The 27,082-nt window shown below is 43.9% G+C and overlaps 1 protein-coding gene across 10 annotated transcripts in view; it reads left to right on the forward strand.

Annotated features, from left to right (window-relative positions):
• Positions 1–27,082, forward strand: part of EVL (Enah/Vasp-like) — a 164,263-nt gene that overhangs the window by 72,361 nt on the left and 64,820 nt on the right. For 8 of the 10 annotated variants that reach the window (XM_077269451.1, XM_077269492.1, XM_077269476.1 and 5 more), the window contains exon 2: positions 26,490–26,658. In XM_077269451.1, coding sequence (XP_077125566.1) covers positions 26,490–26,658 — 169 coding nt within the window. Of the gene's footprint in view, positions 1–21,990; positions 22,076–26,489; positions 26,659–27,082 lie in introns of those variants that run through there. The other 2 variants (XM_077269444.1, XM_077269482.1) reach the window with 2 other exon arrangements.

A 27,082-nucleotide genomic window follows, 5' to 3' on the forward strand; every position in this document is an offset into this window, starting at 1 on the left:
TTTCTCTAGAGGTGAGCTAGGACTAATATTTTCCTCTGCTAGCTTTATTTAGTCCTCCGGCTGGGCTGGGCATCTAGAATCAACGTAGGCATGCTACCCGGCCACTGCTAGTTGTGCGTTAGGTTTAGTTCATGGTCAGCTCAGTTCCCATCTTCCAAGAGCTAGTTCCTATATATGCTTATGCTATGTTCTCTTGCCATTGAGATCATGACAGGCAGTATTATAGTAGTTATATTCTTGTAGATAGGGGCAGTATTATAGTAGTTATATTCGTGTACATAGGGAGTAGTATTATAGTAGTTATATTCTTGTACATAGGAAGTAGTATTATAGTAGTTAAATTCTTGTACATAGGGGCAGTAATATAGTAGTTATATTCTTGTACATAGGGCCAGTATTATAGTAGTTATATTCTTGTACATAGGAGCAGTATTATAGCAGTTATATTCTTGTACATAGGGGCAGTATTACAGTAGTTATATTCTTGTATATATGGAGCAGTATCATAGTAGTTATATTCTTGTTCATAGGGAGTAGTATTATAGTAGTTATATTCTTGTACATAGGGGCAGTATTATAGTAGTTGTATTCTTGTACATAGGGAATAGTATTATAGTAGTTATATTCTTGTACATAGGGCGTAGTATTATAGTAGTTATATTCTTGTACATAGGGGCAGTATTATAGTAGTTATGTTCTTGTACATAGGGAGCAGTATTATAGTAGTTATATTCTTGTACATAGGGGCAGAATTATAGTAGTTATATTCTTGTACGTAGGGAGTAGTAATAAAGTAGTAGTATTCTTGTACATAGGGCCAGTATTATAGTAGTTATATTCTTGTACATAGCAGCAGTATTATAGCAGTTATATTCTTGTACATAGGGGCAGTATTATAGCAGTTATATTCTTGTACATAGGGGCAGTATTATAGTAGTTATATTCTTGTACATAGGAGCAGTATTATAGTAGTTGTGTTCTTGTACATAGGAGCAGTATTATAGTAGTTATATTCTTTTACCTAGGGGGCAGTATTATAGCAGTTATATTCTTATACATATGGACAGTATTATAGTAGCTATATTTCTGTATATAGGAGCAGTATTATAGTAGTTATAGTCTTGTACATATGGAGCAGTATCATAGTAGTTATATTCTTGTACATAGGGAGTAGTATTATAGTAGTTATATTCTTGTACATAAGGAGTAGTATTATAGTAGTTATATTCTTGTACATATGGAGCAGTATCGTAGTTATATTGTACATAGGGAGTAGTATTATAGTAGTTATATTCCTGTACATAGGGGCAGTATTATAGTCGTTATATTCTTGTACATAGGGATTAGTATTATAGTAGTTATATTCTTTTACATAGGGAGTAGTATTATAGTAGTTATATTCTTGTACATAGGGGCAGTATTATAGTAGTTATGTTCTTGTACATAGGGAGCAGTATTATAGTAGTTATATTCTTGTACATAGGGGAAGTATTATGGTAGTTATATTCTTGTACATAGGAGCAGTATTATAGCAGTTATATTCTTGTACATAGGGGCAGTATTATAGTAGTTATATTCTTGTACATAGAGGCAGTATTATAGTAGGTATATTCTTGTACATAGGAGCAGTATTGTAGTTATATTCTTGTACGTAGGAGCAGTATTATGGTAGTTATATTCTTGTACATAGGGGCAGTATTATAGTAGGTATATTCTTGTACATAGGAGAAGTATTATAGCAGTTATATTCTTGTACATTTGAGCAGTATTATACTGTGTTCCAAATTATTATGCAAATAATATTTCCTCATATTTTCCCTAAATTACCTGAATTGCAGTCATTGTTATTTTCCAGTCATCTACTATTCTAGTATAATTGCAATGTTTTGGAACAAACTGCCTATGAAAACAGTATCTTTAAAAAAAAAAATAAACACTCAAAATGCATGTTCCAAATTATTATGCACAGCAGAGTTTTCAACCTTTTTTTTTTATTTTGAACAAAAAAATGGTCAATTGTGAAGTTATAAGGATTATCAGCTTATTACAAAATGAAATCAAGCAGTTTTCAAGTGAAAACTTTATTCTAGGTGATGTTACATTTGCACATAGGACCCCTTGTTCGAAAGAAGCTTCTGAACTCTCTCGTCCATTGAATTTGTCAGTTTTTGGATGGTTTCTGCTTCAATTGTTTTGCATGTGGACAGAATACCCTTCCAGAGCTGTTTCTTAGATGTGAACTGCCTCCCGCCATCATAGACACTCCTTTCGATGATGCTCCAGAGGTTCTCAATGGGGTTGAGGTCAGGGGAACATGGTGGCCACACCATAAGTTTGTCCTCTTTTATGCCCATAGCAGCCAGAGATGCAGATGTGTTTTTTGCAGCATGAGACGGTGCATTATCATGCATGAAAATGATCTTGCTGCGGAAAGCACGGTTCTTCCTCTTGAACCATGGCAGGAAGTGTTTTTAGAAACTCCACATAGATTATGGAGTTCATCTTTACCCCTTCAGGGATCATAAAGGGGTCTACAATCTCTCTCCCCATGATTCCAGCCCAAAACATTACTCCACCTCCTCCTTGTTGGCGCCTTAGCCGTGTTTTCATGGGGTGTCCATCAACCAGCCATCCTCCACTCCATCCATCTGGACCATCGAGCGTTGCACGGCACTCATCGGTGAACAAAACAGTTTGGAAGTCAGTCTTCATGTATTGTTTGGCCCACTGGAGCCGTTTCTGCTTGTGTGCAGTGGATAGAGGTGGTCGACAAGATGGCTTACGCACCTCTGAAGGACCCTGCATCTTGTTGTTCTGGGGACGTTGGAGGCACCAGCAGCTTCAAAAACTTGTCTGCTGCTATGACAAGGCATTTTTGCAGCTGCTCTTTTAACCTTACGCAATTGCCTGTTGGAAAGAGTTCTCAATTTTCCCTTATCAGCACGCACACGTGTGTGCTGGGAATCAGCTACATACTTCTTGGTTGTGCGATGATCACGATGAAGTGTCTTGGCAATGTTGATTGTAGTCATACCTTGACCTAAATACTCCACAATTTGTTGCTTCTCAGCAGCCGACACATCCTTTTTCTTTCCCATTTTGGCAAAAAATGTAGGCTGCTTAATAATGTGGAACAGCCTTCTTAAGTAGTCTTGCCTTTATTTGGACACACCTGCCAAACTAATGTGCACAGGTATCTGCAATTGCTTTCAGTGATATAAAGAGCCCTGACACACATCACCATCAATGAGTTTAAATGACAAACAAAAAAATTCTAACTTTATCACTCCTAAACTCTTTGTGCATAATAATTTGAAACACAGTGTATAGTAGTTACTGTATATTCTTGTACATAGGGGCAGTATTATAGTAGTTATATTTTTGTACATAGTGTGAGTATTATAGTAGTTATATTCTTGTACATAGGGGGCAGTATTATAGTAGTTATATTCTTGTACATAGGGGGCAGTATTATAGTAGTTGTATTCTTGTACATAGGAGTAGTATTATAGTAGTTATATTCTTGTACATAGGGACAGTATTATAGTAGTTATATTTTTGTACATAGTGTGAGTATTATAGTAGTTATATTCTTGTACATAGAAGCAGTATTATAGTAGTTACTGTATATTCTTGTACATAGGGGGCAGTATTATAGTAGTTATATTTTGTACATAGTGGGAGTATTATAGTAGTTATATTCTTGTACATAGGAGCAGTATTATAGTAGTTATATTCTTGTACATAGGAGCAGTATTATAGTAGTTATATTCTTGTACATAGGGGCAGTATTATAGTAGTTATACTCTTGTACATAGGAGCAGTATTATAGTAGTTATATTCTTGTACATAGGGGGCAGTATTATAGTTGTTATATTAGTACTAGATGGTGGTCCCATTCTAACTCATCGGGTATTCTAAAATATGTATGTAGTTTACTTGTTCAGTAAACATGAGTGAACTACGTCACACTGTGACTGACAGAACTTATTCGGTAAACGTGAGTGAACTACGTGGCACTGTGACTGACAGAACTTGTTCAGTAAACATGAGTAAACTACGTCGCGCTGTGAGTGGGGGTCAAATTCCGCGCCAATATCGCTGATTGGTGGCACCCGGCCTGCCGTGACCAATCAGCGAAGCGGTATTTAAATCCCGTGCCGATATCGCTGATTGGTCGTGGCAGGGCGCGGCCAATCAGCGAAGCGTGGTTCAAATCCCGTGCCAATTCACGGCCGGACTGTGCCTGTCGCTGATTGGTCGCGCCGGGCCGGCCTCGACCAATCAGCGAAGCGGTGTTAAAATCCCGCACCAATATTGCTGATTTGTCGCGGCCAGGCGTGATCAATCAGCGAAGCGTGGTTCAAATCCCGTGCCAATTCGCGGCCGGACTGCGCCTGTCGCTGATTGGTCGCGGGCGGCTGGCGCGTCCAATCAGCGACGCAGGATTTCTGTTACAGACAGACAGAATTAGACGATTATATAGTAGATAGTATTAAAAGCTTAATGCAATCTGTCCTCATTCTTGTATTTTGCTTTCATAACATGCATTGTCAAATGTAATGTGGTATGTACAGTATTATTCCATCTTACATTGTATGTATTTGGGTTATTTCTGTCTGTATGAGTGAATAGCGTTGGAAATACAGGACAATAGAATTATATTTACCTTTATTTTCTCCACATTTGCTCACACTGTTTTATAGTAACCTTTTTGGTATATAATTTCAGTGGATTGAGATCATTTGGTTTTTTGCCATTTAAAACCCAAATTTAAGAAATATAACTAATAAATATTTCTCTATTGAAAATAATCTAGGTAGGTCATTGGCAATAATGTTATTGTTGCCATCTAGTGACCATCAGTGGAAGTATGCTTTAAGAAATGCATCCTGTGTACTACCTCATATTTTTGATATATAAAGATTTTTGTCTTCTCAAACATATATTTTTTAAAATATTTTCTTCACTTCACAGACTGTTGGAACTCCATGAGAGTGGGTTGCTTTTGTTGTATAGTACACATGTGTACAGGTGTATTACCAAGCAAATCAGAAAGATGTCCTGTCAAATAAACAGAGAAGGCAGAAAGAGTTTAGAATGCATGCTTTCTTGCTTAAATACTGGTACCCAGTGTTCAGTTTTGTTTGGTATTACAGCTCATTTTATCATCTTGTATTATACCCCAGAGCTGCACTCACTATTCTGCTGGTGCAGTCACTGTGTACATACATTACATTACTGATCCTGAGTTACATCCTGTATTATACCCCAGAGCTGCACTCACTATTCTGCTGGTGCAGTCACTGTGTACATACATTACATTACTGATCCTGAGTTACATCCTGAATTATACTCCAGAGCTGCACTCACTATTCTGCTGGTGCAGTCACTGTGTACATACATTACATTACTGATCCTGAGTTACATCCTGTATTATACTCCAGAGCTGCACTCACTATTCTGCTGGTGCAGTCACTGTGTACATACATTACATTACTGATCCTGAGTTACATCCTGTTTTATTCTCCAGAGCTGCACTCACTTTTCTGCTGGTGCAGTCACTGTGTTTTATGCTGTAAGAATCAGGCTGCACTCAGATGTCACCCGAGTGCACTCCTATTTGAGTGTGACGATTCAAAGAGGGAAAACGGAGAGTGGACCCTCTAGACCGCAACGACGAACCCCTCACGGACGAGCTGACCAGATAGACCGCCCCCTATACAGGGAGAGTTAGGGGCAGGCCCGTGAGAGACTATCGCCACGGAAGCTGGAGGACCAGGACGGGAGAAGACCAAGAAGAGGCGGAGATAGTAGGAACACAGGATAGGTGAGTACTGCAGAGAAACAGGACTGATGGGTAAACTGCAGCAGTGCAGGGTCTGGCGGAGGAACTGAGGAAACGCAGAGGCTAGCAGGATAAACCCAAAGTCAGAGGGAAAACGAACTTCACAGAGACTAAGAGCGGCCAGGAACACCTGAAGGAACAAATGATAACCCGGCACAGAGGGACGGCAGGGAGCAGTTTAAATACCTAAAGGCAGGGTAGCACTTCCAGGTAACAGACATCCAGAACCATAGAGAGGACAATAAAGAGGACCGACTTCCGGGTACTAGTCCTCCAGGACCATAGAGGAGACGAAGAGGAGGACCGACAGAAGATCAGAAGTGCACACGCGCAGCACTGAACCTGGTATGAGCGCGCACGAGAAGCAAAGGCCGGGAGCGAGCGCGGAGGGAGAGACGCTGACTGGGGAGGCGGCAGCAGCGGTATGATAGTACCCCCGTCTTTACATCCCTCCTTCTTCTTTAGGCCAGAAAGAAACTTAGCTAAAATTCGAGGAGCCTGAATATTCTCCCGAGGCTCCCAGGATCTCTCCTCAGGACCGAAACCCTTCCAGTCGACCAAAAACAAAGTTCTACCTCTAATTTTTTTCATGGCCAAAATGTCCTTAACCTCAAAAACATTGTTTGCGGAAACAGGCGAAGGTGAAGAAAGAGTCGAGGTGTGAAACTGATTAAAAACTACTGGCTTAAGGAGAGATACATGAAAGGAATTAGGGATACGAAGAGAGGCAGGTAACTTAAGTTTGTAAGAAACATTGTTAATACGTGCCAAAACCTCGAAAGGACCAATATAACGGGGACCCAGTTTATGTGAAGGGATTTTAAGGCGAATAAATCTAGAAGAAAGCCAGACCTTATCCCCAGGATGGAACACAGGAGAATCGAGACGCCTTTTATCTGCATGTCTCTTCATCCTATGCTGAGCTAGTTCGAGAGCAGACTTGGTCTCCTGCCAAACCCTGGAGAATTCTCTAGACAGAAGATCTGCTGCCGGCACAGTAGAGACAGGAGGAACTGGTAGAGGAAGACCAGGGTGTTGTCTGTAGATGACAAAAAATGGAGATTTGGTAGAAGCTTCGCTGGTGTGGTTATTATAAGAAAACTCGGCCCATGGTAGTAAGTCAGACCAATCATTTTGATGAGCGTTGGAGAAATGCCGGAGATAAGTAAACAGGATCTGATTGGTACGCTCCACTTGGCCGTTGGACTGTGGATGATAGGCCGAAGAAAAATCAAGCGAAATGTTCAGTGACTTACAGAGAGATCTCCAGAAACGAGCGGTAAACTGAACTCTCCGGTCAGAAACAATGTGCTGTGGAAGACCATGAATGCGAAAAATATGTTGAACAAAAATCTTCGCCAGTTCAGGAGCCGAAGGCAGACCAGGAAGAGCAATGAAATGTGCCATTTTAGAAAAACGGTCCACAACCACGAGGATGACGGTACAACCACAGGAACGAGGCAGATCAGTTAAGAAATCCATTGCAATATGTTGCCATGGAGCAGAAGGCACTGGAAGAGGAAGAAGAAGCCCGGAAGGAAGCCGCCTGGGTACTTTGTTCTTGGCACAGGAAGGACAAGAGACCACAAAAGCTTGGACATCCTTCAAAAGAGTCGGCCACCAGTAGTAACGAGATATTAGATCAAGGGTTTTCTTGAAACCGACATGTCCCGCTAGCTTGGAAGCATGTCCCCAGAGTAACACACGTCTCCTGTTCCTCTCAGAAACGAAAGTCTTACCCGGAGGTAAAGAGGTCATAGATACTGGAGCAAGTGTGATGATTATAGCGGGGTCAATGATGTGCGAGGATTCCTCCTCAGTGTCCACCGACAAGAAGGACCTGGATAGAGCATCAGCTTTGAAGTTCTTTTCTCCAGGCAGGAAGCAAAGTTCAAAGTCAAATCGGGCAAAGAACAAGGCCCACCTGGCCTGTCGTGGATTCAGTCGGTGCGCTAAACGGATGTATGCCAAATTCTTATGATCCATAAAGATGACAAAGGGATGTAAGGCTCCTTCCAACAGATATCTCCACTCCTCTAAGGCCAATTTAATGGCCAAAAGTTCTCTGTCGCCAATGGAATAATTTCTTTCAGAAGAAGAGAAACTCTTGTAGAAGAAACCACAGGGCACAAGACGACCAGTAGAAGACTTCTGAGAAAGCACAGCTCCGGCACCGACGGCAGAGGCGTCAACCTCTAGGAAGAAGGGTTTATTAGCTTCAGGGCGATGGAGTAAAGGAGCGGAGGCGAATGCTTCTTTGAGAGAGTGGAAAGCTTTTTCAGCCTCTGCTGACCAAAGACGAGGATTGGCACCCTTCTTTATCAAAGAGGAGATGGAAGCCGACAAGGAGGAGAAATGAGGAATAAATTGCCGATAGTAATTCGCAAATCCTAGGAAGCGCTGAATCGCCTTAACCCCAAGCGGACGTGGCCAGTTGAGTACGGCAGAAACTTTAGCCGGGTCCATACACAGACCAGAATCAGAGATAATGAAGCCCAGGAACGTCTGGGACGACTGTTCGAAGGCACACTTCTCAAGTTTAGCATACAGACGATTCTCCCTCAGACGGAGAAGAACTTGCCGCACATGTCTCCTATGACAACGCAGATCCGGTGAAAACACAAGGATGTCGTCCAAGTACACCACTACACAGGTGTAAAGTAGGTCCCGAAAAACATCATTCACCAACTCTTGAAAAACTGCAGGAGCATTACATAAGCCGAAAGGCATCACCAAATACTCATAATGACCGTCTCTGGTGTTAAACGCAGTCTTCCATTCGTCTCCCGAACGAATTCGGATCAAGTTGTAAGCTCCTCTGAGATCCAGTTTAGTGAAGATTCGTGCTCCACGCAGACGATCAAAAAGTTCTGGGATGAGAGGAAGTGGATACTTGTTTTTAATGGTGATGTCATTGAGGCCACGATAATCAATGCAGGGACGAAGGGAACCGTCCTTCTTCTTGACGAAGAAAAAAACAGTGCCTGCAGGTGAGGAGGATTTCCTTATAAAGCCTCTGGCCAGATTCTCTTGAATGTATTCAGACATGGCTAGAGTCTCGGAGGGTGACAGAGGATAAATACGACCTCTAGGAGGAGTAGAGCCAGATACAAGATCTATCGGACAGTCGTAAGGGCGATGCGGAGGTAAGACCTCTGCTTCCTTTTTGTTGAAAACGTCCGAAAAAGAGTGATAAGCTACAGGTAGATTCGCTAATTCCGGAGCCGAGGGAGAGAGACTAGCAGGCTTAACGGGAAGCAGGCATCTGTTTTGACAAAACTGTCCCCAGGATAGGACGTCCCCAGTACGCCAATTCAGAGTAGGTTCATGGTTTCTTAGCCAGGGGAGTCCTAAAAGAAATGCATGGGATAAAGACGGTAAAACATAAAATGCCAACTTTTCTCGATGTAAAGCTCCAATTTGAATGTCAATCTCCTCTATGACAGAAGAAACGACCTCCCGCAAAGGCTGACCGTCGACAGAAGCTATTTGCCTAGGAACCTCCAAAGATCTGACAGGAATCCCAAGCCTCTCGACCAGCTCAAGTTGAACAAAATTCCCAGCCGCACCAGAATCTACATAAGCCTCAAGAGAGAAGCGACTGGAACCCATGTGTAAAATGACAGTCAAAATCAAAGGTGGAGAGGAATCATGGCTACCTAGGGAGGCCTCTCTTACCTGACCTAGGCGGAGGCGTTTCCCAGCTTCTGGGGACAAGAACACAGAAGATGGGAAGCGCTGCCACAATAAAAGCATAAGCCCTGTGCAAGTCTCTCCTTTCGGCGTTGTTCGGCAGGCTTGAGGCGATCAACCTGCATAGGCTCAGTGGAAGAAGAGGAAGAAGCTGCAGTGGTTTGGGAAAGAGAAGTACCACGTGTAACAGAGGATAAACGAGGAGGTCTCCTCTCTCTGACAACCTCACGAGAACGCTCCTGGAACCGCAAATCAATGCGAGTTGCCAAAGAGATAAGGTCATCTAAAGCAGAAGGAATATCCCGCCCTGCCAGCTCATCCTTAATACGGGAGGACAAACCTCGCCAAAATGCTCCCACCAAAGCCTCATTATTCCAACCTAAATCAGAGGACAGCGTCCGGAAACGGATGGCATATTGAGCTACAGAAAGGGTCCCCTGACTAAGGTTGTAAAGGGACTCAGTAGTCGATACCAGACGACCAGGTTCATCAAACACCTTGCGGAAGGTGTCTAAAAAGAGAGCAAGTTGTGAAACCACAGGATCATCTCGCTCCCAAAGAGGGTTCACCCAAGCCAAAGCCTCGCCCTCCAAATGGGACACCACAAAAGCCACCTTAGCTCGGTCAGTTGGGTACAGTAGCGGGGATAATTCAAAGTGTAGTTGACACTGGTTGAGAAACCCGTGACATAATTTATGATCCCCACCATACCGAGGTGGCCTGGCAAGACGGGGCGAGGGCTGTGGAGCGGACGCCTGTACAGGAGCAGAAGCGGCAGTCTGAAGAGAGAGAAGTCGATTATCGACAGAGGCCATAAAAATCAAAATATGGGACTGAGTGTCCCATTGTTGACTTAACTCTTGCTGAAGAGACGCCAACTGAGTAGCGTTACCAGGGTCGGTAGACTGTAACGTCGCGAGACGAGACTCCATGTTCTTGAGAAAGGACATGATTCTAGTCTGGTTCTCCCGCAAAAAAAGTAACTCCTTTAGAGTGGCAGAGACACCAGCGGGGTCCATGGCCTGGTTATACTGTTATGCTGTAAGAATCAGGCTGCACTCAGATGTCACCCGAGTGCAGTCCTATTTGAGTGTGACGATTCAAAGAGGGAAAACGGAGAGTGGACCCTCTAGACCGCGACGGCGAACCCCTCACGGACGAGCTGACCAGATAGACCGCCCCCTATACAGGGAGAGTTAGGTGCAGGCCCGTGAGGGACTATCGCCACGGAAGCTGGAGGACCAGGACGGGAGAAGACCAAGAAGAGGCGGAGATAGTAGGAACACAGAATAGGTGAGTACTGCAGGGACACAGGACTGATGGGTAAACTGCAGCAGTGCAGGGTCTGGCGGAGGAACTGAGGAAACGCAGAGGCTAGCAGGATAAACCCAAAGTCAGAGGGAAAACGAACTTCACAGAGACTAAGAGCGGCCAGGAACACCTGAAGGAACAAATGATAACCAGGCACAGAGGGACGGCAGGAAGCAGTTTAAATACCTAAAGGCAGGGTAGCACTTCCAGGTAACAGACCTCCAGAACCATAGAGAGGACAATAAGGAGGACCGACTTCCGTGTACTAGTCCTCCAGGACCATAGAGGAGACGAAGAGGAGGACCGACAGAAGATCAGAAGTGCACACGCGCAGCACTGAACCTGGTATGCGCGCGCGCACGAGAAGCAGAGGCCGGGAGCGAGCGCGGAGGGAGAGACGCTGACTGGGAAGGCGCAGCAGCGGTATGATACTGTGTACATACATTACATTACTGATCCAGAGTTACATCCTGTATTATACCCCAGAGCTGCACTCACTATTCTGCTGGTGCAGTCACTGTGTACATACATTACATTACTGATCCAGAGTTACATCCTGTATTATACCCCAGAGCTGCACTCACTATTCTGCCTGGTGCAGTCACTGTGTACATACATTACATTACTGATCCTGAGTTACATCCTGTATTATACTCCAGAGCTGCACTCACTATTCTGCTGGTGCAATCACTGTGTACAAACATTACATTACTGATCCTGAGTTACATCCTGTATTATACCCCAGAGCTGCACTCACTATTCTGCCTGGTGCAGTCACTGTGTACATACATTACATTACTGATCCTGAGTTACATCCTGTATTATACCCCAGAGCTGCACTCACTATTCTGCTGGTGCAGTCACTGTGTACATACATTACATTACTGATCCAGTACTGATCCTGAGTTACATCCTGTATTATACTCCAGAGCTGTACTCACTATTCTGCTGGTGCAGTCACTGTGTACATACATTACATTACTGATCCTGAGTTACATCCTGTATTATACTCCAGAGCTGCACTCACTATTCTGCCTGGTGGAGTCACTGTGTACATACATTACATTACTGATCCAGAGTTACATCCTGTATTATACCCCAGAGCTGCACTCACTATTCTGCTGGTGCAGTCACTGTGTACATACATTACATTACTGATCCTGAGTTACATCCTGTATTATACTCCAGAGCTGCACTCACTATTCTGCTGCTGCAGTCACTGTGTACAAACATTACATTACTGATCCTGAGTTACCTCCGGTGTTATCCTGCAGAGCTGCACTCACTATTCTGCTGGAGCAGTCGCTGTCACATTGCATATCTCGCACTATTCCCATTGTGTATTATAGGTGAGTAGATTTGCTGGTTGTTATTGGAGACTACTCTTCGGAGATTGGGGTAGTATTGGGGGTAGTTGTTGTACAGACACTGTAGAAGCAGGAATACTGTCAGACTTCAGCTCACACAATACTTGATAGGAGCGGTAAATGTATAGAAATATTAATTACTTTGTCAGACGGCATTAATCTGATCATCTGTGAGTTGCCCTTTTTTCCCAGTCTGATGGTGACGTTCTCGTTGCTGGCATTGTCGTACATATCGAGGACGTATGACTCACGGCTCGCCGTCCCCCGGGCTGTGATTTCTTAGGTTTATTGGAGCAATCAGTGCTGATAATCATGAATCAGACTGCGCCTTGTGTCTCGGCAGCGAGATTTACAGGGCAGGAAATTGTAGACAATTATTTCTGAAGATGCAGATTATGGTCTGCTGCGGCCGCGGCTACTATTTATTATGTGAATGCAATATCTGTCACTTATGGATCAGCTGAGGCTCAAAATAAAATATCCGTATCCCTTTATGTGTAAATGTGGGGCATGCATACCAAATAGATTAGTTCTCTTTCTCTAGCACACATAATCAGCTATGTATAAAAATATAGCAACATAAACAATAAACTTCATAAATTACCACCATGCTATAACTCATTCATCCTGCAGGGGCACTGCAGAGCAATTTTGTTTCTAGTTTCTGCCCAGCACCATGTCCTTATGATGATAGCATAGAATTATGGTGGAGTGTTATGCCTTGTTTCTCCTGCGGGGGCGCTGCAGGGAAGTGTCACATTTCTTTTTAGTATGGGGGTTGAGGAGCCCCAAGTAGAAAGGGAAGTCGCAACCTACATGAACACAATTCTAAGTGCAGCAGTTGTCACTTAGTATCAAGTCTCTCCTTGTTTGCGTGGATTTTCACGGATTCTTCCCACCTAAGGCCTGATTCATTATTTGCCATTTCTTAAAGTTACTTTTCTTTTTCTGTCTTCTTATATTTGCACACTCAGTCCATGCATTTGGTGCAATGTTAAGAAAAAAAAGTTTTTATTTTTGTCTTTAGACTGTTTTTGCCACTTTTCCCTAATCAAAAGTTTCATATACCTTATAAAGTGGTGCATTTGTGTAAAAATGGTCCAAAATGAAGACTCCTACAGTCACATTCAATGAATCAGTAAACTCTAGATCATTTGGATAAGCAAAGTTATTAACCCCTTAGTGACAGAGCCAATTTTGACCTTAATGACCAGGCCAATTTTTACAATTCTGACCACTGTCACTTTATTGGGTTATAACTCTGGAACGCTTCAACGGATCCTGGTGATTCTGAGTTTTTTTGTGACATATTGTACTTCATGTTAGGGGTAACATTTCTTTGATATAACTTGCCTTTATTTCTGAAAAAAAATGGAAATGTGGCAAAAAATTAGAAAATTTTGCAATTTCCAAACTTAAAGGGCACCTGTCACCCCGTTTTTTCAGTATGAGATAAAAATACTGTTAAATAGGGCCTGAGCTGTGCATTACAATAGTGTATTTTGTGGACCCCGATTCCCCACCTATGCTGCCAAAATACGTTACCAAAGTAGCCGTTTTCGCCTGTCAATCAGGCTGGTCTGGTCAAAGGGGCGTGGTGTCTTCCCCCAGATCTTGCTTAGTTTTCCGTTGGTGGCGTAGTGGTTTGCGCATGCCCAAGGTCCCGAATCCACTGCACAGGGGAGTTAAAACAGCGCGATGTGCGTTATTTCCCTGTTGATCAGTGGGGGCGGCCATCTTCCTTTGGCCGCGCGTGCGCAGATGGAGCGCTCTGCTGGCCGCGGCTTCAGGAAAATGGCCGCGGGATGCCGCGCGTGCGCAGATGGAGATCGCGGCGGCCATTTTCCTGAAGCAGAATTCGCATCTCGGCTTCAGGAAAATGGCCGCCGCGATCTCCATCTGCGCACGCGCGGCATCCCGCGGCCATTTTCCTGAAGCCGCGGCCAGCAGAGCGCCGCTTCTGCGCACGCGTGGCCAAAGGAAGATGGCCGCCCCCACCGATCACCAATGAAATAGCACACATCGCGCTCTTTTCACTCCCCTGTGCAGTGGATTCGGGACCTTGGACATGCGCACACCACTACGCCACCAACAGAAAACTAAGCAAGATCTGGGGGAAGACACCACGCCCCTTTGACCAGACCAGCCTGATCGACAGGCGAAAACGGCTACTTTGGTAACGTATTTTGGCAGCATAGGTGGGGAATCGGGGTCCACAAAATACACTATTGTAATGCACAGCTCAGGCCCTATTTAACGGTATTTTTATCTCATACGGAAAAAACGGGGTGACAGATGCCCTTTAATTTTTGTGTCCTTAAATCAGACGGACATGTCACACAAAAGAGTTAATAAATAACATTTCCCACATGTGGACTTTACATCAGTACATTTTTTTAAAAACATAAATTTTTTAGGAAGTTAAAGGGTTAAAAGTTCTCCAGCAATTTCTCATTTTTCCAACAAAATTTACAAAACCATTTTTTTTTTTAGGCACCGCCTCACATTTGAAGTGACTTTGAGGGTTCTATATAACCCAAAACTGACACCATTCTTAAAACTTCACCCCTCAAGGTGCTGAAAACCACATTCAAGAATTTATGAACCCTTCATGTGCTTCACAGGAACTAAAGCAATGTGGAAGGAAAAAATTAACATTTTATTTTTCTTGCAAAAAATTTTATTTAGACCCAAACTTTTTTATTTTCAGAAGGGTATCAGGAGAAAATGGGCCAGAAAATTTGTTGTGCAATTTCTTCTGAGTACGTCGATACCTCGTATGTGGGGGAAAGCTACTGTTTGGGTGCATGGCAGGGCTCAGAAGGGAGGAAGCACATTTTGACTTTTTTAACACAAATATGGCTGGAATCGAGAGCGGACGTCGTGTCGCGTTTGGAGACCCCTTGATGTGCCTAAACAGTGGAAAGTCCCCACAACTGACCCCATTTTGGAAACCACACCCATCAAGGATTTTATCCAGGGGTATAGTGAGCATTTTGAACCCACAGGTACGACACAGAATTTGATAACATTAGGTCGTCATATTGAATATGTCGTCATTAGTGTTCAGCGCAAGTGCTCTCCACTCCAGTTTCCATCGGGTGCTTGGATAAGCACCAAATATCGAGGGGGCTCGAGTGACAGTCATCATATCATCATCATTTTTTTTTTTTTACTTTTGAACCCAATTCTAACTCCAATCCTAACACAGCCCTAACCCCAACCCTGAACCCAACTCACCCCTAACTCTAACGCAACACTAACCCCAACCCTAACTCTAACTGCGAAGAATGGAAAAAATAAAAAATATATATTTTATAATTTTTATTTAATTTAGCGGGTGACAAAGGGGGGGTTTGATTTACTATTTTTTTTTTATTTTGATATATGTGATAGGATCTATCACAGTGATCAAAAGAAACCAAAAGGAAAAATTCCCTTTTGTTATCGGCTAGCAGATCTCGGCGGGCGCACTGCGCATGCATCCTCCATTTTTTTCCAGGAAGATAATGTGGAGGGTCGGGGATAGAGCAGGATGGCCCTGGAGTAGCGGAGGTATTGGGGGATCTCGGGTGTCCCAATTTCTCTATTCTGTTAGATCATATAAGAGGAGAGAGAAATTAATTTTAAATCAGACTTTTTTTTGTTGATCACCGTTATTCACATGACAGGGGATCATAAAAAAAATGGCCCTAATCATGTTCTCCGGTAGCTGAGACCCCAGAGATTTTCTGACGCTGACGAGTACTATGCCCTTATTCCTAACGGCGCTGAGTAATAAGTACCCTTAACTACCGCCGTTAAAAGAAGCACCAGTTGTCATTAAGGGGTTAAGAAAAAAAACCCCAGAAAAACAAGACTTTAAAAAGGAAAGACAATTTAAAATGTTACACAAATGTAAAGAGAATACGATGCAAATACTAAAGCTATTGACAAGTGTAAATTATTCCAGAAAACTGTAGAAACAACAATGATGAATCGTGGCCATAGGGAATTTTATATTTGGAGCCCCAATGGGGACAGTGATAATGATGTCTATAAAGCGCTATTTAAGCAAGTAAATAATATGTTTAGGCCATAGTCATAATCCGGTGGCGTTCTCCTTATAAGCCGCAATCACTGAGAATCCTGGAAATAGAAACAATATATCCACAGAGATCACTATTATTGAACTATGACAGGATTGTTATTCCTGATCTGTCCTGCAGAGGCGCTGCAGGAAAACTGAGCAGAGAGAAGGCGGCGGTGGAAGATATCTTCATTGTAGCTGAGAGCCTTCATTATAACACTATGTTTCCCATAAAGGGCTTAACCTGGTATTACCTGCTCTGGTATTATATGGAGGGGGGACTGTGAATATACCTGCGGATCAATGAGCCCCCGTTCTACCACTGCAGAATCGTATAGAATTATCTTTGGGAGAGCCTCTTATTCTGGTCCTTTATTCGGTGCCAGTTGTAATATCTGCTATAATAGACGAATGGCGGTTTACAGTTTTCTGTAATGTAACACTGGTTCTGATGACATGTGCCAAGTTACATCCTTTCAGTAGCATCTGCCAGTGAATTTCCCCGACTACTGTTCCTTGTAGGCTGCGAGCCATCCAGTCACTTCATGCTATTCCTGGATATTCTCCACAGGGAGCTGCGACAAGGATGCCCTTTATCCGGATGACATAAGAAAGCTGGGTAGCACTATGGCCACTACTGCAGCCAGTTTTTCCCAGCTTATTTCTTCCTGCATTGGCTCATACTTATCTGCGTGAAAAACGGACGAGGCAGTCCGATAAAAAAATCGGATTGGACTCAGATCAGTGTTGATCTATAAATCCCTGCTCATCTGCAATTTTTTCTCATCTTTGATCGGACTGAGAAATAATTGCAGCATGCTGCGAGTGGCCGTGTATATCTGACGAGACTCGACAATGCAAGTCAGTGGGTGCGAGAAAAGAAATCGCATGGCACACAGACCATGTGTGTGCCGTGCAATTTCTATGCACTCATCGCTTAGGAAACCTGACCTGAAATCAGCCACTTACAGTAAATTCTGAACACGATCTTTCAGAATACAATATTATTATTATTATTTATTTATATAGCGCCATTAATTCCATGGTGCTGTACATGAGAAGGGGTTACATACAGAGTTAAAGATATCGTTTACAGTAAACTAATTTACAGTGACAGACTGGTACAGAGGGGAGAGGACCCTGTCCTTGCGGAATTACATTCTATGGGATAATGGGGAAGAGACAGAAGGTCGGGGGTGCGGCAGCTCTAGTGGTGGTGAGGCGACAGCTCTGGTGGTGGTGAGGCGGCAGCTCTGGTGGTGGTGACGTGGCAGCTCTGGTGGTGGTGAGGCGGCAGCTCCGGTGGTGGTAAGGCAGCAGCTCTGGTGGTGGTGAGGCGGCAGCTCGGGTGGTGGTGAGGCGGCAGATTGGTTATTGCAGGCTGCAGGCTTTTCTGAAGAGATGGGTTTTCAGGTTCCGTCTGAATGATCCGATGGTTGTGGATAATCGAACTTGTTGAATTCCAGAGGATGAGATATTCGGGAGAAATCTTTTAGGCGGTTGTGTGAGGAACAAATAAGTGTGGAGGAGAGTAGGAGGTCTTGGGAGGATCGAAGATTGCGGTAGGGAAGATATTGGGAGATTAGTTCAGAGATATATGGAGGGGACAGGTTGTGGATGGCTTTATAGATCAGTGTTCGTAATTTGAACTGGATTTGTTGGGGAATTGGGAGCCAGTGGACAGATTTGCAGAGGGGAGAAACAAGGAAGTAGCGAGGAGAGAGGTGGATTAGTCGGGCAGCAGAGTTGAGGATGGACTGGAGTGGTGCAAGAGAGTTGGTGGGGAGGCCACAGAGGAGGGTGTTGCAGCAATCGAGGCGGGAGATGATGAGGGCATGCACAAGAGTTTTAGTAGATTTTTTAGGGCTGAGGAAGGGATGGATTCTGGAAATATTTTTGAGTTGGAGGCGACAGCAGGTGGCAAGAGTTTGGACGTGTGGTTTGAAGGACAGGGCAGAGTTGAGAGTTACTCCGAGGCAGCGGATTTCAGGTGTGGGAGAGAGCGTGATGCCGTTTACCATAATCGATAGATCGGGCAGGGAAGATACGCGAGATGGAGGAAAGATGATGAGTTCAGTTTTGTCTACATTGAGTTTTAGGAAGCGAGAGCTGAAGAAGGAGGATATGGCTGATAGACACTCTGGGATTCTGGACAGCAGAGAGGTGACATCTGGGCCAGAGAGGTAGATCTGAGTGTCATCCGCATACAGGTGGTACTGGAAGCCATGGGACTTTGAGTTGTCCTAGGCCAGGGGTATAATGGAAAAAAAGTAGGGGCCCCAGGAGAGAGCCTTGAGGGACTCCAACAGTGATAGGGCGGAATGAGGAGGTAGTGTGGGAGTGGGAAACGCTAAATGTGCGGTCGGAAAGGTAAGAGGCCATCCAGGACAGGGCAACATCTTTGATGCCAAGGGAAGAAAGAATTTGTAACAGTAGGCAGTGGTCAACTGTTTCAAAGGCAGAGGACAAGTCATTAGTAATTTTGGTCAGGGCAGTTTCGGTGGAGTGGTGGGGGCGGAAGCCAGATTGGAGGTTGTCAAGGAGAGAGTTAGATGAGAGGTGGGAGGAAAGTTGAGTATGGACATGCTGCTCAAGGAGTTTGGAAGCAAACGGGAGCAGTAATATGGAGCAATAGAAGATTATATATATATATATATATATATATATATATATTTAGCTTAAAAAAAATGGCGTGGAGTCCCCCGAATTTTTATTAATCAGCTGAGGGAAAGCCAACAAGTGAGGGCAGATGTTTATAGCCTGGGAAGGGGACAATAAACATGGAGCTTCCCAGACTAAGAACATCAACCCACAGCCACCAGAGAAATGGTGCATCCATAAAATGCCCCTAATCTGGCGCATAGCTTCACTTCTCCCATTTGTCCTGGTGCAGTGGTAAGTGAGGTAATAGGGTTGGTGTTGAGAAAGTGAGAAACCACCCAGATGTAGCAGAGCTGGAGTACTTTGTGGGACAGCATCATATAGGGATTCTCAGACGGAGAGGTGGGGAATATGGTTGTTGTTTATTATTTTTTATCTTACAGTAATAAATGGTAAAAAGAGGGACAGGAGTATTTATTTCAAATAAAGGATTCTGTGCGTTTTGTTCAATTTTGTCCAAGCCCTTCACTGGCTTCCTATCGCCCAGAGACTCCAGTTCAAAACCCTCACAATGACCTACTGACCTACAAAGCCATCCACAACCTATCTCCTCCATACATCTGTGACATGATCTCCCGGTACCTACCAACACGCAACCTCCGATCCTCTCAAGACCTCCTTCTCTACTCCCCTCTCATCTCTTCTTCCCACAACCGCATCCAAGACTTCTCCCGTGCTTCCCCCATACTCTGGAACTCTCTATCACAACACATCAGACTCTCGCCTACCATAGAAACCTTCAAAAAGAACCTGAAGACTCACCTGTTCCGACAAGCCTACAGCGCAGTGATCCTGAACCAACTGAACCGCCGCACAACCAGCTCTACCCTCTCCTAGTGTATCATCACCCATCCCCTGCAGACTGTGAGCCCTCGCGGGCAGGGTCCTCCCTCCTTATGTACCCGTGTGCCTTGTTTTTTGCTCATGTTTAATGTATTTGTCTATATTTGCCCCGTATTTCACATGTAAAGCGCCATGGAATAAATGGCGCTATAAAAATGTATAATAGTAATAATAATAATAAAAGGACTTTATTCTAGCTGTGTATTTTTTGCAATACGACTATGGGGTTAGTAATGGAGGTATCTTAGAGACACCTCTCCATTACCAACCCCTGGGCTTGATGTCAGCTGACAATACAAAGTTGACATCAACCCTAATACCCCACTTGCCACCATACCAGGACAAGTGGGAAGAACGAGGCTAAGCTCCGGATTTGGCACATCTTATGGATGCGCCATTTCTGGGGCGACTGAGGGCTCATGTTCTTAGTTTAGGAGGAGTCCAATATCCATGGCCCCTTCCTAGCCTAATAATATCAGCCTGCAGCTGTCTGCCTAGCCTTTGCTAGTAATTAATTATATGGGGAACATATTTTTTGGGGGTCCCCCATTTTAATAACCATTAAACGCTAAGTAGACTGCTGTGAGCTTATATTAATAGGCTGAAAAGCTCCATATTTATTGTTTCTTCCCAGGCTATAATCATCAGCTCCCAGCTGTCAGCTTTCCCTCAGCTGGTGGTTATTAAAAGTTCACAGGACCACACACCATTTTTTTTTTTTTATATTATGGGCTAAATATATGTACAGTAAACTGCACTGCACTGATGATATATCTCAATTACATCTGTCTGTCTAGCTATATCTGTATCCAAGATTGTTTTACTAGTTACTAAACTAAGTTGAAATGACAGAGAATAACTGTATGTAAAAGCTGATGTTAAAAATGCATTGCATATGGATTGCCTAGACATGTCAGTCAGATGCTAGGTGAGAAAAATCATATTGTACTCGCATGAACCTCGTACGACTTTTTGGGACCAACACGGAAACGATTTCGTAAACGCATATGAATATGAGCCCTATGTGTGATAATAGGAGAACAGGGAAGGTGAAGAATTTTTTTGTTATTCAGGAGTCTGGGAAAATTGGATTTTGGAGTTTAGATGACAACCATTATGGCAATTAGGTACGTAAAAATAATGGGGTTTAGAGATTGCAGTTGTATTCGGGCCCTGGAGCCAGTTGTATTCGGGCTTTGGAGCCTAAAGGGACCAAAAGGAACCTTTGGGAAGACCAATATTGTTAAAAATCCGATTGTTGGGGGGGCTCTGTAGATTTTGCATTCAAGTCAACAAGCTTCAAGTTACGCCATTCATGACAATACCAGCTTTCTCAGGTCTCTGAATGATGAGGCAGCCTAGTTATGTAGTGATACATCACATATATTTAGATTACTGCAAAGCAAGGCAGAGTACAGGGGATGTATCACTGTATAACTAGGCAGCCTTAATATTCAGGAGCCTGGGAAAGCTGGATAATGATAATAACCCTAATGGTTGTCACCCAAATTTTGCATTGATTGGAGCCAATTGAAGTAATTTCACATTTTCCAGCTATTCATGGGCGGGATCTTTGTGCTGCTTAGCCCCTCCCCTAAAGAGCTGCAATCTGAGTGCAGCTTCAGAGTTCTTGTACATTTTTCTCACATTCCAAAATTTCTAGGCACCATCTAAATTATTGTCACCCAGCTTCTCCGGGAACAGGTTTCAAGAAATATCAAACCAATAAAAAACTGTGACTGTGATAGATAGCAGAAATAAAGTGAGAGTTTCTGGAAACGGGCAAAGTCTAGCCGAGCCTCCTGGAAATAGAATGGAAATAGACTGGAGACTGTGGTCTGGCCCGGTTACAGATATATCGCTGCTGGCGCTGACCCATGGCACATCCGAGCGCAGGCTAAGCATGGGTATTGTATTACCTGGCCACATAGGGGTTAGCAGGAGTATATAGAGGTGTATGTGCAGAACAGTCGCCACTAAAATCCAAGCAAGAGTAGAAGAAACTTGTAATTTTTGCAGGTTCAGTTGTGAAAAGTTTTTCTTGCCTTTCTTTTTCATCCCACACTGAAATAAACAGAATGGAGCAGGATGTGATGAAAGTGAAGACGCGGCCTGGAATGTCTATGGAGCTGCGGATGTTATAATTAGCAGCTATGCATAGTTATATTAATAGGAACAGGTATTAGTCAATGCCAGGAGCTGCAGTCTAAGGCGGCCACTGTACTGAGGACTCTTGCCACTGTTTGGCCAGCAGGACTGTGGCCGGGGTGAGATGCCCAGAGGGTGAGTATGGCCCGTGTGGGGGAGGAGAAATCTGATATACAGAGAACACATGTACACCGGTCATATCTATATAGTCTGTTATATCGTACAGGAGTGTAGTACCGACCCTTGGTATTGAGGGGTACCATGGCTGTCCTACTCAAAGAGGTTAATGCCCTAATCCACATGGGAATGATGAGGGTCTGTCCTACCTCAAAACCAGGGCAGGGTTAGAGGATGACACTAAAAGGGGTTGTGTCATCATAGACACCCCCTTTAACATAGGACACTCCAGTAGTCAGTTTGTTGTAGGAAAGAAATTGAGAATATGTGATAATATTTGGAGGTTCCTAGTCTGACGTGCATACACCCCCTCTGCCATCAACCCCTATAAGTGGTATTACTGGTTTCAATAACTGAATCATGTACATTGTGTAAATCACTGTATAGATCAGTTTATCGCTATTTTGCCAGAGCTCTGCTTGCTGTCATTTGTGCTGATTGTGTGATGCCCACACAGAAGAACTATAACTGTCATGCATCCGGCTACCAGCATCACATGGCAAGGTTCATGCTGAAGCATGGTTTGTTACAGTGTATCAGGGCTCTCTGAGGACAGATTTTCATCCTCAGGAAAAAACGAGGAAGCTGCCCATTCACTGACAGCAAGCAGAGATCATGAACGCTATAAAGAAGTGATACACAACCTGCAGATGTATGACCAAGTGATGGCAGATCTCCATGTGTCCATCTGTATCATACACGAGTGTTCACGTGGTTCCGGTACAGTCTATTTTGGGGGCAGCAGAAGCAGTCTAGGACGCCAGGGGTCATATATAACAAGGCCGCATAATTCATAGAGGCGGCCCCCCATGGAGCTGCTGGGGGCCCATGAAAAGAAGGGGCTCGGATCAGGTTATTATAGCAACAGGATCGATAACTGACCCTAAATATAAGGGTGCACTGTGCACCAGTCTGACCCTTGGTGCCTTGAAACACCAGTAAGTATACCATTCTTAAAGGGGTTTTCCATTTTTAGATAAATGACTGTATAATAAAAAGTTCTGCAACCTCCTATTATACTTATATGTAATTCCCTGTCCTACCTTCACAGCTGACAGGCTGTAACAATGTATCAGTGTTGGTAATGAAGATTTGTGATGTTGCAGATACATTTCACTGCTGAGATACTAGGACAGGGCAAGTTGTCACCTGCTGGGTGGGATGTTTTTTTTTCTTACACTGACAGAAATCAGAGATTTTTAAAATAGTGGTTGATAGAAATACTTAGTGCATTAGACAGTGGCTCAGTGGCTAGCACTTTTCCTTTGTAGCTCTTTTGTCCTGGGATTAAATCTTAAATAGATAGAAAATTAAAAATACATAGCGTATCATAGAAGAAGGTTATCCATCAGCACTCTGATCATGTGATTGTCAGCATTTAATTGGTTAATGAGTGACAGGCTGTACAACACGGTTGGCACCTACATACCCCTATATTGTGCAAAAAAAAAGGCTGACTTCATAGAGGCTATAGTATAAGAGAACATGGATCACAGTCTTAGGCTACGTTCACATTTGCGGTCAGCGCCGCAGCGTCGGGCGCCGCAGCGTCGCCGCATGCGTCATGCGCCCCTATATTTAACATGGGGGCGCATGGACATGCGTTGTGCTGCGTTTTGCGCCGCATGGCCGCAAGCGTTGGACGCAAGAAACGCTTCAAGTTGCATTTTTTTTGCGTCCAACTTTCAGCCAAAAAGGACGCATGCGGCGCAAAACGTAGCGTTTTAGCGTGCATTTTGCCGCGTTTTTGTTTGCGTTGTGCGCTGTGGCGCCGACGCTGCGGCGCACAACACAAATGTGAACGTAGCCTTAGGCCGGTTTCACACATCCTGATATTTTTGGAGGTATCCATGTCAGTGTGTGTCCTACATGCGGCACACGTGTGCCGCATCAGTACCACACGGATGGCCGTCGGGGAAGAAGCCCTACAGTAAGCGCTGTTCCCATGCGTGTGGTGCTGAAGCCGGCGCTCATCCCTTCTCCCCTGCTCGGCCGGTGAGCAGGGGTGAAGGGATGAAAAAAAAACCGACGTGGGGTCCCCCCTATATTTTTAAACCAACCCAGCAAAACTCACAGGTGCGGGCTGCTATTCTCAGGCTGGTAAGGGGCCATGGATATGCCCCCCCCCCCCCAGTTTAAAAACAGCAGCCCGCAGCTGCCCAGAAAATGCACTTCTATTAGATGCTCCAATTCTGGAGCTTTGCCCGGTTCTTCCTACTTGCCCTGTAGTGGTGGCAAGTGGGGTAATGAGGGGTTAATGTCACCTTCCTATTGTAAGGTGACATTAAGCCGGCTTAGTAATGGAGAGGTGTCAATAAGACACCTATCGATTACTAATCCTAGGGTTAATCAAACACCACACAGTAAGAATAAAGTCTTTTAATGAAATAAAACAATATACACAGTTTTTCCATCTTTATTAGTCTGCCAGTCAAAGCGAAGCCCTCGATCTCCTGTAAAAAATATCAAAATAATAAACCAACAATATACCCATACCTGTCCGGCGTACAGTCAGTCCCACGCAGTAATCCATATCTAGGGGAATGTACAGTTTACAAATGGGAGCGCTGCTATTGCGGCTGCTCCTGGCTGCAAACTACTGGGGAATGAATGAAATGCTGGGAGCACAGACTCAGTGACTAGCGGTGACGTCACCAAAGCTGCGCTCCCTGCCGGCCTGAACTAAAATGAACTCTTCAAGGTGGGAAAATCAGCACCTGTGAGTTTTGCCAGGTTGGTTTAAAAATATAGGGGGACCCCACGTCGGGTTTTCTTTCATTCATTGTCCCCTGTTCCCGCTGCTCGCCGGCAGGGAAAGGGGACAATGGATGAAAGCCGTGTTCAGCACCACACGCAGGGGAACAGCACTTACAGTAGCGCTGCTTTCCCCGAAGCCGTCCGTACACGCGGAGGAGAGTGTACACTGTTCTCTGTGTGCACGAGTGTGGAACGTTTGGCAGCCTATGTGTCTGGGTTAAAACAGACATATCTGCGTGTTTTGCACACAGATACACGGTCCGTCAAAACACAAAACACGCTGACATGTGCAGAGACCCAGTCATTTAAATGGGTCTACGTGTGTCAGTGTCTCCGGTACGTGAGAAAACTGTCACTACACGTACTGGAGACACTGACGTGTGAAACTGGCCTGACATGGTCATGAACATAACGTGGCTTTAATCTATAAGTACAGAAGGCAAAGAAACCTTTATTTTTATGTTGGAAATAAATTATCGTGTAAGGTTCATCTAAAGGAAACATGGAAGTTGTTAGATATATCATCATCACTACTCTTCTTATATACAGTCTGTCTATACTAATGAGTAAGGTATTACATAAGAAGAGCAGTGATGATACATCTGTCTACAGTTTACTAATATGTAAATTTGTTTATAAGATTAGTACATATAGCTCACAGACATATACAGTGCCTTGTGAAAGTATTCGGCCCCCTGGAACTTTTCAACCTTTTCCCACATATCACGCTTCAAACATAAAGATACCAAATGTACATTTTTGGTGAAGAATCAACAACAAGTGGATCACAATTGTGATGTTGAACGAAATGTATTGGTTATTTAAAATTTTTGTGGAAATTCAAAAACTTTTGCAAGGCACTGTAGCGTTACATGGACAGTGTGTTTTTTTGTAATTATGTATTTAGCACATATATTAATATATGAGAACATACTTCACTCTTACACAAATGCATAATAAAATAATTATCACACCTCGTTTGGAGTGATGTTACGTTTCCTCCAAAGACAGTAGAGGGCGCTATTATGTTAAGACAAAAAAAAGTTGCAGACTGAGTCTTCTGCGATACAAGTTATCAAACAGTGAAAATGGTTAATAGAACTCCATTTCCCAGAAAGATCTGAATAGCCTCCATTCACTAGTGACGCTGTGTGCAGGAATCCTTCTTGATAAATTGGTCCAGCATGTGGCTCGCACCCATCCACAGACCGCTGTCTTGCCGAAATGGACCAGACCGAAGGCTTGTGCCCATCTTTGGACCTTTTGCAGTCACTCTTGGTACAATGCTAACTTATAAACATAATATTTTCACAGCTGAGGGTTTGTCACCATTGTATCTGCAGTCCACGTAGTTTAGATCATAGAGAATCGTTTAGGCTCAGTACAATAAGAAACTAAGCAGTGAGAAATATTAGGATTTTCATTCTCTGACAATAAACCAGACTGTATGAAGTCACTGGCAAGAAGCAGAGATCGTGAACAGTTGCAGGTGAATCACGGCTGTGACCAACTCTCAGGCAGCCTGTGCTCTGTGAATGGAGGATGGTTTGTGTGTTCCTTGGGGTTGTGGGATCATCCATCATGGCTAATCCTGTTCTTTCTCTTCTGATTTCAGTGAACAGAGTATCTGCCAAGCTCGTGCTTCTGTCATGATCTACGATGACACCAGCAAGAAATGGGTGCCAATCAAACCCGGACAGCAGGGCTTCAGCCGGATTAACATTTACCATAATACTGCCAACAACACCTTCAGAGTAGTTGGAGTGAAACTTCAGGATCAACAAGTACGTATAGTCTGAAATGATTGCTTCCTGATCAGAAGCATGATTTGGTTTTGTTGCTGTCACCACTAGGTGGCGCTTATGAGCCTATGGCGGTCATTGAGCGCAGTCAGGACAACGTCCGCACAAAGCACAGCGCTGCCTCGTGTGGTGGCTGCAGGAAGCCAGAATTATTATTCTGACATAGTGATGAGCGAGTATGCTCATTACTCGGGTTTCTCTGAGCATGCTCGGGTGGTCTCCGAGTATTTTCTTGTGCTCGGAGATTTAGTTGCTTGCGGAAAAGCCGTTGTGTTCGATAGTGCCAGCAGATATGGCTGCAAAATATATTCACAGCAAAATATAGCCATAGCATAAATTGACACAAAGGGGAGCGCATGTCAATTTTTTACTGTGGATATAGGTACAAATTTTATCCTTTGTAATG

The sequence above is a fragment of the Ranitomeya variabilis genome, chromosome 1, assembly GCF_051348905.1.
Source record: "Ranitomeya variabilis isolate aRanVar5 chromosome 1, aRanVar5.hap1, whole genome shotgun sequence".
Taxonomy (NCBI): Eukaryota; Metazoa; Chordata; class Amphibia; order Anura; family Dendrobatidae; genus Ranitomeya; species Ranitomeya variabilis.